The sequence below is a fragment of the Sesamum indicum genome, linkage group LG8 (genome assembly GCF_000512975.1).
Source record: "Sesamum indicum cultivar Zhongzhi No. 13 linkage group LG8, S_indicum_v1.0, whole genome shotgun sequence".
NCBI lineage: Eukaryota > Viridiplantae > Streptophyta > Magnoliopsida > Lamiales > Pedaliaceae > Sesamum > Sesamum indicum.
This window is the reverse complement of record NC_026152.1, coordinates 4,605,841-4,618,503: the sequence shown is the minus strand read 5'-3', so window position 1 is coordinate 4,618,503 and position 12,663 is coordinate 4,605,841. Positions and strand designations below refer to the sequence as shown.

Genomic DNA, 12,663 nt, shown 5'->3' with positions numbered 1-12,663 from the left:
ATTACAAATTATCATTATATATCAACATCTTATAAATTTATTTACTTTATTATATTTAAACATTTCAAAAGCTTCTTTTTAAAATAATACTTGACATCTTATAAGAAATAAGTTTATAAACAAAATTAGCCAAATACCATCCACATTTCGGAGTTCAAATTACCTGTGGCCTCTTGAGAAGAATCAAGAAATTCGGATAATTGAGCCTTTTTTGCCTCTTCCAGAAGTCTAGTCATATTTTTGTTTCTGCACATAATCCCTTCATCCAGTGGAGCATTTACCCATCTGCCAGAAGCATACGTAGCCAGATTAACATCTTAAGTGCAGCATAACTTCAGAAAGAGAGAGAGAGAGAGAGAGAGAGAGAGAGAGAGAGAGAGAGGTAGGAACAAAGTATCAATGAACTTCTCTTGAGATGCCATTACAAGTACAAATACCTATCATTTGAGAAGACACGAGCTCCAGCTTCTATAAGCAGCTTCGCCATCAAATATGATCCCTGAGATGCTGCTATGTGAAGAGGGGTTTGGTGATCATAGTCTTTGGAGTTTGGATCAACGTCATCGGACAACACCCGTATCAACAAATTTTTGTCACCTTCAGAAACGATTGTGGACAAGTAACCACCAGGGTTATCAATCTTAAGTAAGGCCCCTTCTCTCAAAAGCAATGAAGCAACCCTGTCGTGTCTGCCCTTGATGGCCTCAAGTAGCGGTGTGTTGCCGAAATTATCTGTTCAGATGAGCACCCAAAACAAGCTTCGTTTTACAACTATAAATTTCTACGAGCTCAATACATGCAAGAAAGTTGCAATCTTAGTCCTGGGTTGATAATTTTAGTCATGTTGGAATTGCATCTGGCAATTAAGTCCTACAGTTTTAAAAAATTGGCACGTTAGGGACAAAGTCCACTGGATATTGCCGTCTGGCCGAAATTTGGGGCTCACAAGTGGTGCACATGCCGAAGTCTAGCTGGATTTGCAATTTTACATAGATTTTATTCTTAATGTGTTAATTTTATTAAATTGCAGGACTTAGTTGTCAAATTGAATTACAATAGGTCTAAAATTGACACCCCTATATTTATGGGACTGAAATTATATTTTTCCCTGGTGTGTTCACTACTACTTTAGGTTGATTAAGTAAAATTGCAATATTTTGTCTCTTAACTATAGGACGAGACAATTTTAGTCCTATTGAAATTTAATTTGACTATTTATTTAAAAAAAATAACATATTAAGAACAAAATCCATTAAAAATTGCAACCTCATTGGAATTTTTGAAACTCACATCAGGGGCACTTGCTAAATTTTGGGCAAATTTTTCCGTAATGTGTTATTATTTTTAAATTATAGAACTCAATTGCCAGATTGAATTTCAATGGGACTAAAATTATCGTTTCTTATAGTTGTAGGACCAAAATTGTATTTCTTTCGAACATGATTTACCTTCAACATTGATGTCTGCATCTTCTTGTATAAGGAAAAGTGCAATATCTTCATGTCCTCTTGATGCAGCAAGATGCTGTGGAAAAAAGAGGTGTCAATATTTCTAATCTTGACTCACAATATGCATATATACAATTTCTACAAACATAAGATACACGAGATTCAAGCGACATATATAGCATAAAACCGCCAGGTCCATTAACTACCAGTCATTGGCTGTCAAAACTTAAGTGTTTTAATGTTTTTCATATACAATTTTTAAATGAGATGGGAGAAATTTTAATGCAATTTATCCAAACCAAGACCAATCTATATATATGTTTCTCCAAGGATATAACGCAATTTATCCTCCTATAATATTAAAAATGAGCAAATTATTCTTCTATAAAAAAAAATAATAATTTACTGCCCTGTATTTTTTAAAATGAGAGGGCACTATTTTTTTTTTTATGAAAAGATAATTTTCACATTTACAGTATCAATAGGGTAAATTTTATGTGTCCCGTTTCTCCAAACATTCAGAAATAACTTTTTAAAATTGAAATGCTGTCTAATTAAGGCAGTTGCACAAGTTTCAAGGAAGAACACTTAAGTACAAGAAGATAGATTTTAAGGAAATGAATCCAAACCAATGCCGATCTTCCATCGTAATCTTTCAAGTTGGGATCAGCTCCAGATCGAATTAGGCTTTTCAGTTGATACAGGTCCCCGTAATAAGCTGCGCAGTTCACTTTCACAGCAAGCTCGGCTTCTTGTTTCCTAATGTGGAATGTGATATCCATCTCCAGTTGCTTCATGCATAGATTAGACTTCTTCCCCTACATATCATGAATTATTTTATTAGATATGGTGAGTTTTGCACAGGTTTTACCGTAAGAAAATGGGTTATTCTCTATTATCTACTAAACAAAATCGATGCGAAAAATTAAGTTTTGACTAGAGTTATAATTAGCATTCGCCATGGTTATATATTTGGCCAGCATATTTGCCATAAATTTTAATATTTTTACCTCGTTAATGATTAATAATCATTGAGCAGCCGTAGTCTACTAATATTCACAAAGATTATTTACTTTTGATCATAATATTTAACCAAAACGGCAAGTCAGATTCCTTCCACTGTTTATAGAATGGTAAAATACAAGTAAACTTGTAGATAATGTAGGGAGAGTCTTTAATTACCTCCAACAAGTTAGTGAATACTTTGCGGGCATCGTGAAAATATACCTCCAGGATGTTGGAGAATGATTGTTTATCTATCCGCAACAGTCTGCAGAGGTCACGCACGCGAACCGTGTATGGCTGAGGAATGTTGCAAATAATCGAAATCTCTCCAAATACACTGTTAGACTGGAGAAGCGACACTGTGTCTTCTGACCCATCTACTCCAATGCCAAGCTCCTCCTGCAAAGACATATAGAAGATATACATTAATTAGTCTCATGTTTAGAAGGAAAAATAAAGGGTTAAATGCATTTAACCCTCCTTAATTATGTAAAATGAGTAAATACCCCCTGTGAAAAAAAGAAATTAGCAAATTATCCCCCAATGTTTGAAAAATGAAGCAAATTACTCCTATCTATGGTTTAGATAGAGGGTAATTTGCTTCTTTTTTCAAAACACCAGGGAGTAATTTGCTATTTTATTTTTCATAAGGGATTTACTTCATTTTACCAGCACATGTATAATGAAAACGTTTTGCTGAATTTCATTTAAAACTTCTTCATGTATACTAATTTTAGCAGCAATTCACGTGAATTGTATTTGATATGTTAATTTTGCTAAATATTTTTAGCTTTTTAGCGTCTTATATGACGTGAGAGTAATCTTATTTAGATCTAATGGGACCTTATTGGCAATACCTTTTAGCCCCAAATAAGCTCTAGAACTCGATTACAGAATTAAGGCCTTTTCGATCTGACCTTTAAGGTTGTAGAATACATTAATATGTGTGGACCCAATGCGGCCATCAGATCATAAGGATATCAATGACCCATGATAAAATCGTAAAATAGATCGTTCCTACAAATACTAGCCCTCTACAAATCAGGTACAACTTTTGCAACTCCACTATTTTGTATTCTCTTCAGAATCCTATCTACAATCACCGGTTTAAGCATTAAAAACTATTTTTGCTATGGCTTTTAGCCGTTACAAATGTATTAGCTACACTAGCAAAAACTACAACCAACAACTATTGTATGGTTGTGATCAATAATTTTTTACTATAATTTTTTATTTTTTATCATAGCTAATATATTATATTTCTTGTAGTGCTTCCTCCCTTATACTAGGAGCAGAATTTGGATCATTTGATGCAGACAGAGAATTGGGGTACTCCTAGTTTCTTCTTGAGGAACATTACTTAAAGCTACCTCACTAGTATTTCTAATAGCAGAGAAGAGGATTTACAGATCTAATGTAAAAGCAAAGGAAAGAATCACGAACCTGGAACCTAGAATAGTTACCCGATCACGACCCGATTTTTGTCGGGTACACAATTTTTTTCTTTTTCTTTAAAAAAAAAATAAAACATTTAGAGGAAAAATTTGCCTCTGAATGCTTGAACTTGCATTCAACAAACAGAGGCAAAATCTGAGACAAAATTTTTGCCTCTGTTACAGAGGCAAATTTTGCATTTTTGCCTCTGTTACTGAGGCAATATCTGTAACATGTTTTGCATTTTTGGGTCTGTTACAGAGGGTAATAGAGGCAAAATTTGCCTCTATAAACCTCGTCACAGAGCCAAATTTTTACTTGAGTAAACTGTAAATATTTACAAATTTTTAGATTTGATATTCTAATTCCATCATTTTCTTGTTGTTGGAGTTTGAGAAAAACAAGATGGATTTTTGTTGGGATTGAAAGTTTTGAATCTTGGGAGTTGGGTTGAGAACTTGGGACTTCCAAAAAGAACAAGAAAAATAAGAAAGGAGGAAAGAAGAAAATGTATGTACGTAATAACCCTAGACTAAAAATAAATAAATAATTTTTGAATTTTTTTTTTAAAAAATTACGGGTACCTGATCGGATAGTTCAGGTAGGGGAATCCTTTCCGAACCCCGACCCGACTTTTTAATTCGTGTATCGGGTTACCTGATGCTCAAATATATTAAAAAAAAAAAGAAGAAGAAGAAGAAAGAACCCAATGGGGCCGGATCGGGATTCTAACTACCCGACCCAAACGCTCACCCCTAGTTATTAGTGCGGTGCTAAATCTTTTGAATTTTAAAAATTCATGAAGTCATATACAATGTAATCAAAATCTATTCGTGTATATTGTACTTTTGAGCTTTATCTCTGACAAATATCGGTAAATGGAGTTCTTTTGAGGAAATATCTCATCTTTGGTTAAATAACTTAGGTCCTGTTCACTTTTGGTCCAAAATTATTAAGGAATTCTCACTTTTAAGGACATTATCTTACATTTTATCTCACTTTTAGTTCTGTTGTTAAATAATTGATGGAAATGGCACGACTCACGTGGCTGTTAAATGCGCATTATGGGGAGGAAAGAGGCATACGTCTCTAACAGGAAAATTTCGTTGGTGGTCCCATAACTTAGTCTTTGTTTATTTTATATCCCAATTACGGGATTATCATTTTAAGGACAAAACTTGCAACTTTTTCTCACTTTTCATCTCATTATTAAATGTTTGATAGAAACGGATAAGTATACTCATGCCCACATTAAGTTTGGGCATGTTGGAGGGAATCGTGGCATGTGAGAGGTACATTCTTAGTTTTTAAAAGGGATTATAACTGCAATTTTTTGGCAAGAGAGGGAAAATTAAAAAAGATTAATTAGCTAGGGTTGACACCATTTGGATCCTTCTAAACTCGCGAGAATTAAACTTCCCAAGCTAAAATGTGGTTCAACAAGTGATTCAACTACTATAAAATCAAGTATCATGTGTTACTGCTGTAAGGAAGCACGTATAAGAGCCTCGTGGATGAGCTCGAGTTTGCAAAGAAGGTTCTGGTCAGAGTTTTTGCTTGGGAAAAGTTGCATTTTGCACAAAGCAAATAAAGTGATATCTAGGCTGCTCATGATGAGAAAGAAGGTCAAAATTTCCTCCAAAATGCAATGGCCACGTGATTTCTGTCAATTATTTAATAGTCACGTGACTACCAAATATGAGATTTTTCAATAGTTGAATTACTTGTTGAAATTATATTTTTAGCTTAAGAATTTTAATTCTCGTCGAAAGACCCAAAAGGTATCAGTCCTAATTTTGTTATTTTCCTTCTCTTGCCAAAAATTACAGTTACAATCCCTAAAAAATGAACCATGTGTCTCTCGCATGCCAGAATTACCTCCAACACTCCCCAACGTAATGGCCATGTGAGTATCACGTGGCTGTTTTCATTAAATATTTAATGACATGACAAAAAGTGAGAAAAATTTTAAGTTATTATCCTGGGAACGCGGAAGAAGTGCAGAAAGATGTAAAATAAAAAGAATTTAAACTTGTTCAAGGGGTGTACCCTTGAACGTTCCTAGGCTATGATGAAACGAGATGCAATGTTTAAATGAAAACATTACCCTTGGCGTTTCCTTTAACCGACTACATGTGCTGATTCCAATCTCCAGCATGCATCTAGGCAAGACTCCGACGTGGGAGCTCTCTAATATCATTCACACCACACTGCAAATGTGAAATTTATTCTCGTGCTAGCAAGAAATAAATTTAGGAAGAGGGATCGAAAAACTATATTATTGCTTAGTGTATTTTCCGATCTACCTAGTTCTTGACTTGGTTCTAAACCAAGAAGAACATAAGAGATGGAGATGATGGAGCACGAATTTTTAGCACCCTTGGGAGAGAAAAATCAGCTAGGGTTTTGCGTAATGAATTGTGGAAGAGTTGGAATGAAGTTGAGAGCAACAGGGAGAAGACCATGTCACTTAGATCACTTTCCTATCTCCACCAACTTCCTGTAAACTCTCTCCTCTCCCTCAAACTAAAAGTTCAACACTTTTTTTAATCATTGAGATCAAAAGTTAACAAGGGCAAAATTATTGGACGAAAAATGAGATTTTCTATGGGAGGCACATGTCTCTTTTTCCTCTAAAACTCGCACTTAATAGCCACGTGAGTCTCAATCAGCCATTTTCATCAATTATTTAACGACAGAACTTAATAGTGAGACAAAATGTAAGATGTTGTTCTTAAAGTGAAATTTTCATAATAATTAGGACCAAAAGTGAACAGGGGCCAAGTTAAATGAAATTTTCGGATTTTGATGTGGGAATAATTTTACCAAGGTCTAGTGAGACTTTCCTGGCAAATACCTTTTAACTCCAAACGAGCTCTAGGACTCGATTACTGAGTTGAGGTCCTTACAACCTGACATTTAAGGTCTAAGAAAACTCTAATATGTTTGAAACCACTGCAATCATTAGGAAATAAGGATTTCAATGGTGCACGTATATATCATACAATACTGACCCTCCACAGATCGATCAAGTATAATTTTTGCTATTTTGCTAACTTTTTGTCCTCTTTAGATTCCTATCTCTAATCACTCAAAAGTTTTGGGGGGGCATTGTCGAGGCCATCCCTGGTTCTAACCGTGTATGCATTTTGTAGGCCCACATAAGTTTTGAAGATTACCCATTACACTTGGAGCAGCATTCCACCTAAAACCACTATAAAAATACCTTGTTCTATTTCTTTGAACAACTCTATTATAACGCATTCTTTTTTGTATCACCAGATAATATCCCGATTCATTGTATTTATGTGCACGTTTACCGATATTATCACCAAAACCTCTACTTTAAACTATGGTCATACCAGAACACCATGACAAACGAAGTAGAGTTGACCTACGATGTTTCCCTGTTCCATTATTACTTCTCCAGGGAGAAAGAATTCCTCGTGCACCAGAGTCACCTACATGTAAACAATATGTTAGCAAAATATATATCAGCTCAAAGGAAACATCTGCTCTCGTAAACATCAAGTACAGCAACACGTCAAAAGACTGAAACTTACGATTTGATTGATGAATTCTGAGGAGCAGCCCTTGAATAGAGGAATGTGCTCGACATATGACTTATACAAAGTCCGAGATATCTGCAAGAAGTGAGAATGACCTAATTCATCACTGAAAGAGTGCAATTTTTAGTTACATGCAAATGAAACGAGTTATCCGAGCGGGCTCGATTGCACTTTTCGTCAAGTTTGTATATAGGAGGATTTGACCATTTTGAATCCCTAAAATATTGATTTGATAATTTAGTCTATTAATATATTAATTTTCACGAATTTAGGACATCTTTTGTAGGAATTTTTGAAATTCGGATTTTCTCACATGATGGCACAAAAATGGAGATTTTTGTTTTTTATTAAATCTCCTCGATCCACAAATGTTAACAAATTAATAAACTAAATTTTCACAAGTAAAACTGTGACACCCCATATATACAAGTGAGGTTGACCCTAGTTGGAATGTTACAAATTAATGATTAATTGCAATATTCATCCTTTAATATATGGGAGTTTTGTAATTTTGATCTCCTGAAAAGTTAATTTGTCGATTTAATTCACCAATGTATCAATTGTAGCAGATTGAGGATATACAATAGCTAAAATCTACATATATAGACTGTTATAGTAAAGGTAAAATACACTTTTCTCCCTGAATTATCACTAATATAACACTTACCCCTAAATTACCAAATGTAATATTTACCTCTTGGTTCGACAAAAATACTCCTCATACTTTGAATAATTATATTATTTTTAATATTTGTATTTTAGTTTTTTGCATATTAAATCACAACCAAATTATTTTTTAATTAATTTTTTTTAATAAGGGAAGAATTTAAATTACAAGTGGAGTATGAATTAATATAATGTAGATATACAACAAATATAATATGACCAATAGTTTATATATGCTTTTTAAAATAAATTGACAAATAAATAAGCTTAACCAAAAGTTAAATATTTTTAGAAAAAATTGAACAAATATAAAGATTTTATTATAATTTTTAAAACATATTTTTTTTCAATTGAGAAAATTTTAATTAAACTTAAAATACAAAATTATTTGGAAAAAAAATTCTTTGAACTATATATATAATATAAGGGCAAGACTGTCCAAAAATTTAAACATAAGGTGTAAGTGTTACATTTGTTAGTTTAGAGAGGGTAAACGTTACATCAAGTATAGTTTAGGGGGGCAAACTATATTTTACCCCCATAATATATATAATTAGCAAAAACTCTTCAAAATTATACATATTTGCATTTACTGCACGGTATATTATGAGATGGAGTATAGTACCCAAAAATTAACTTTTTTTGGGCAATTATAAGACTCTGGCCACCGAATTTTTAAAAGTGGTCGGAAGTGGTTGGAATTTGCAGATGTGTACAAATTTAGGGCCTTTAAAATATGAAAAAAAACTGACCGGGCATGATTTAAAAGCAACTTACCACATAAGCGTTGATATGAAAAAAAATTGTATAAAATAAAATTTGAATTTACATTATGTATATAATTATAAATTATAAAAATAAAATTATTATATAAAATTTTATTTGGGGGGGGGTTAATATTTAGTTTAAATTTTATTATTTAAAATAATAATTTTATTTTTTTAATAAGTTATATTATCTAAAAAATGCTAATTTTTTTAGAATTTTATGTATTTTATTTTTTTGATTGTGTAAATAAAATTATTTATTATATGCACACAAAGACGACGTGCCATAAGAACTAGTATAAAATATAAATTTAAAGTTTATTTTTGTGACAGAGGAGAGATTAAGAAAAATATCCAGTCAATAAAAAGAACTCCAAATAAAAAAACTGCTTTCCCTTTTTTTATCCATGTCATTGCATATGTGGCAAGAATTTTTCCATGTAAGCTCTTATGTGGCAAGAAAAAATATAAAATATGTTAGTTGATAGTTGGTTTTTTATTACAATTCCATGTTAGCAAAAGCCCATAAAAGCCCCTAACTTTTGTCCACGTAATCAATCTCCGACCACTTTTAAAAGTCCAATGGCATGAGTTCTTGCAATTGCCAAGAAACAATTAATTCTGGGGTACTAATATTTACTACCCATTTATATAAAGTCCTTATTTTACGACTACATCTAATATACATGGCAGTAAATACAATTAAACATCAAAACTATCAATAGAAACTAAAGCTTATCTCTTTAGCAAGAAAATTTACATTTTACATCTTCCAAGTTAATTCTTTTTGCAATTTTAATCCTATTATTTTCTAACTCACCACATTGCATCGCATAAATAAAAAAATTACAGTTTTTGTCCCAAGCGTAATTCCTATAATTTCTAATTGAAACAGCACGTGCATGGTTTGAGCTCTGTTAATTAAGTTTTGAGGGAATTTAGATTGTTACTATTAGAAATTTAACGGGATTAAGGCTGAGGATTGAAACAGTGCAAATATTTTGGTGTTACTGGAAGCAATCCTGTGAGTTAAAAAACAATAGGATAGGAATCTCGAAGAGGCTAACTTTTGAACATAAAATGCAATCTTTCCTTCTTCAACACCTCACAGTTTTTCAAATTTAAAAGAGTTAATCTCATACCAACGCATAGGATATGAGATTCAACACTTTTAGTCCTCTGTTTTATGAAATTTTTGAAATAGTTCCAAAATTGCGAAAAATTCTACATATTAAGTCTTATGCTCTACGAGATGTTTAAAATTATCTCAAAATCGAGAAAATCTCATAACTAAATATGTTGAGTTTTCTCAATTTTATAATCATTTTGAAAATTCCATAAAATAGAGAACTAAATGTGCTCGAATTTTTCTAATTTTAAAACTATTTTTAAAAATTATGTAAAATAAAGGACTAAAATTGTTCAATCCCTATCTATTGGACAAAAAATGTAAGGTTGCCATACTTGCATGGTTTTTATAAGCTGCTTACCTTAGCACGAAAGGATATTGGAATGTCTTGGAGAACGGAAGCATCAGTGTAGCTGCTTTCATATTGCAAACGCAAGTGCCCTTTTATTTGATTACGAAGATCCTTTCCCAGCCTGTTTCTGTTCATATATTTTGTAAGATCAGTCATTTTGTCCCGATACCTTTCTGTTTTGGATCCTTTCACAATCAGGGCTGTCATATTACCAATCAAATATACACCAAGAATCATGTTAAACGTGACGTAAATCATAATGAATACCATTTCCCTCGGATTCACTGCATTTATATCTCCATAACCTGAACAAAAAGGCCCAACATTGTACAAACAGGTTGTAAGAAAAAGAGTCATATATATAATATACAAATTAATTATGCCATAAAGGAAAAAGAAAATCAGTATTTCTACAAAAGTTTCTTGGCTTATAATTTAAGAAAAATTGATAAAATTAGTCCCGTAACTAAGGGGGTGGCGTTCTTGGTCCTGTAATTTTAGGACTGATAATTTTAGTCTCGCAAATTTTAGAAAGGTCTCAATTTTAGTTCTCCGCATGAATCTGGCCGAATTATGGATGATTTTACCTTTTCTTAACTTTAAAATGAGCATTTAGTCCATTTTCACTATTTGTTGCATTTTAATGCATACACTTGCACATGCTCGCCTAAAATGGTATCAAAGCCTAGATTTATTGAAAATATATATGTTAATATTACATCTAGATATTTTTCTGCAAAAGGAGGAGACTCTTTAAAGAGAATGGAACCGAACAAAGTTCGAGTTGCGATGACAACAAGGAATATTTTCAAATTTTAAAAATACAAAGAAGAGAACTTCTCATGAAAATTCTTGAAAAATATTACAACTGCCGCAAGAGGATTTACCCGAATCTTCTCACTCTAGAAGAGGAATAAGAATGGATGAGGAATTTTCAAGTCCGACAAACACTACCAGGAAACGTGGTGAGGCGTTTACACTCCACCGAAATCCATGGTAGAATCCCAACTAAGAGAAGTGGATGGGTAAATTCCTGCATAATTACAGTTCTAAAAATTATAATTAAAGGGAGTGATTGAAAAGAATCAAGCTGGATACCTCGAATATCTCTCAAGATCAAAAGAAATTCAAAAGACAATTAAAGACTATGGAAATAAGTTAATCTATGTGCTTATGAAAATAGAGACCTTGAGCAAAAAGATGGACAAGATCCTTAAGATCCTTCTAAATCTAGACAAGAATCTTACAGATCTAAAAACAGATGCGCATATAGACAAGAACGAATCAAGGACGCCCTTGGATCAATACCTCTTCTACATCAGAACGGAAAGACAATGGAGATTCCAAAGTCAAAGACAAGAGACGATCTGGTCACTGAAGCCATCAAATTCATAAAATAATGGAGGTAACAAGGGCAGATCTATCATATCTACAAGAATTGGCCTAATCATTTTCCCAACTTGGGGTTATGAACTTAGTCAATGCTCACTCCAGCACTACTACCGCTAAAAGGAAGTACAGGTTTCAATGATCCTCCACAGGATCATCCAATGAGAGAAAGTACAAATTTTCTCACCAACGTCACACCAACGTTTGTGGGAACCAGATTTAAAGAAAATCGAAGAAGAAATCCAAGAAAAGTGCTTGAAAATACACTTTGAGCAAGGACTATGCTTCAGCACTTACATCCATACGACGTCATACTCAACCTGGATGTTACTTCCAAAATATCGAGAAGCTGATAGATGAATAGGTTGTAGCCATAACGATAGCAGCAACTACCCTAGAACTTGACAAAAAAACTTCATAAAACTAATGGAGTTTAGCTTGAAGGATTCTGTGAAGATCGGATGGGACAATACCTTAAAGATACCGAAGCTAGTATCCTTGCTGGGGATTCAAAAAGTTCATCAACGGATCGGATAGGAAGGGTTAGTAAGAAACACTTCATCGGAGATGGATAGTTTGAACGAAGAAGAGCAAAAAAGGCTCAAGAGTATGCACAAGCTCTTTTTGGCCTTGAACTAAGTAGTATTTGAGCAGTAAATAGATATATCTATTGGTTTCGCAAGTATTTCTTCCAAAGCAGAGTAGCAATAAAAGTAGCAGCTCTAATGTTCTTTGCAAAGATATGCAGTTTATGGAGGAAAATGTTGATCCAGTCATCCAAAATACCCGGAGGACAGTTGGATTCAGTTGCAAGGATGATGTCTTCTCTTAAAGAAAAATTGAAAGATTGGTGTTATCAATCATCTATCTAGAGAAACATGAAGAGTCTGAAGAGGTAAAGTCA

At 33.2% G+C, this 12,663-nt stretch overlaps 1 protein-coding gene across 1 annotated transcript in view; it reads right to left on the bottom strand.

Moving 5' to 3' along the window:
• The window catches only part of LOC105167785 (potassium channel SKOR), a 33,727-nt gene that overhangs the window by 6,114 nt on the left and 14,950 nt on the right, over positions 1 to 12,663 (bottom strand). Inside the window, exons 5-12 of the mRNA XM_020696457.1 lie at positions 10,380 to 10,675; positions 7,451 to 7,531; positions 7,250 to 7,348; positions 2,631 to 2,852; positions 2,078 to 2,266; positions 1,449 to 1,524; positions 438 to 732; positions 164 to 285 (exon numbers count right to left, since the gene is read on the bottom strand). Coding sequence (XP_020552116.1) covers positions 164 to 285; positions 438 to 732; positions 1,449 to 1,524; positions 2,078 to 2,266; positions 2,631 to 2,852; positions 7,250 to 7,348; positions 7,451 to 7,531; positions 10,380 to 10,675 — 1,380 coding nt within the window. The remainder of the gene's footprint in view (positions 1 to 163; positions 286 to 437; positions 733 to 1,448; positions 1,525 to 2,077; positions 2,267 to 2,630; positions 2,853 to 7,249; positions 7,349 to 7,450; positions 7,532 to 10,379; positions 10,676 to 12,663) is intronic.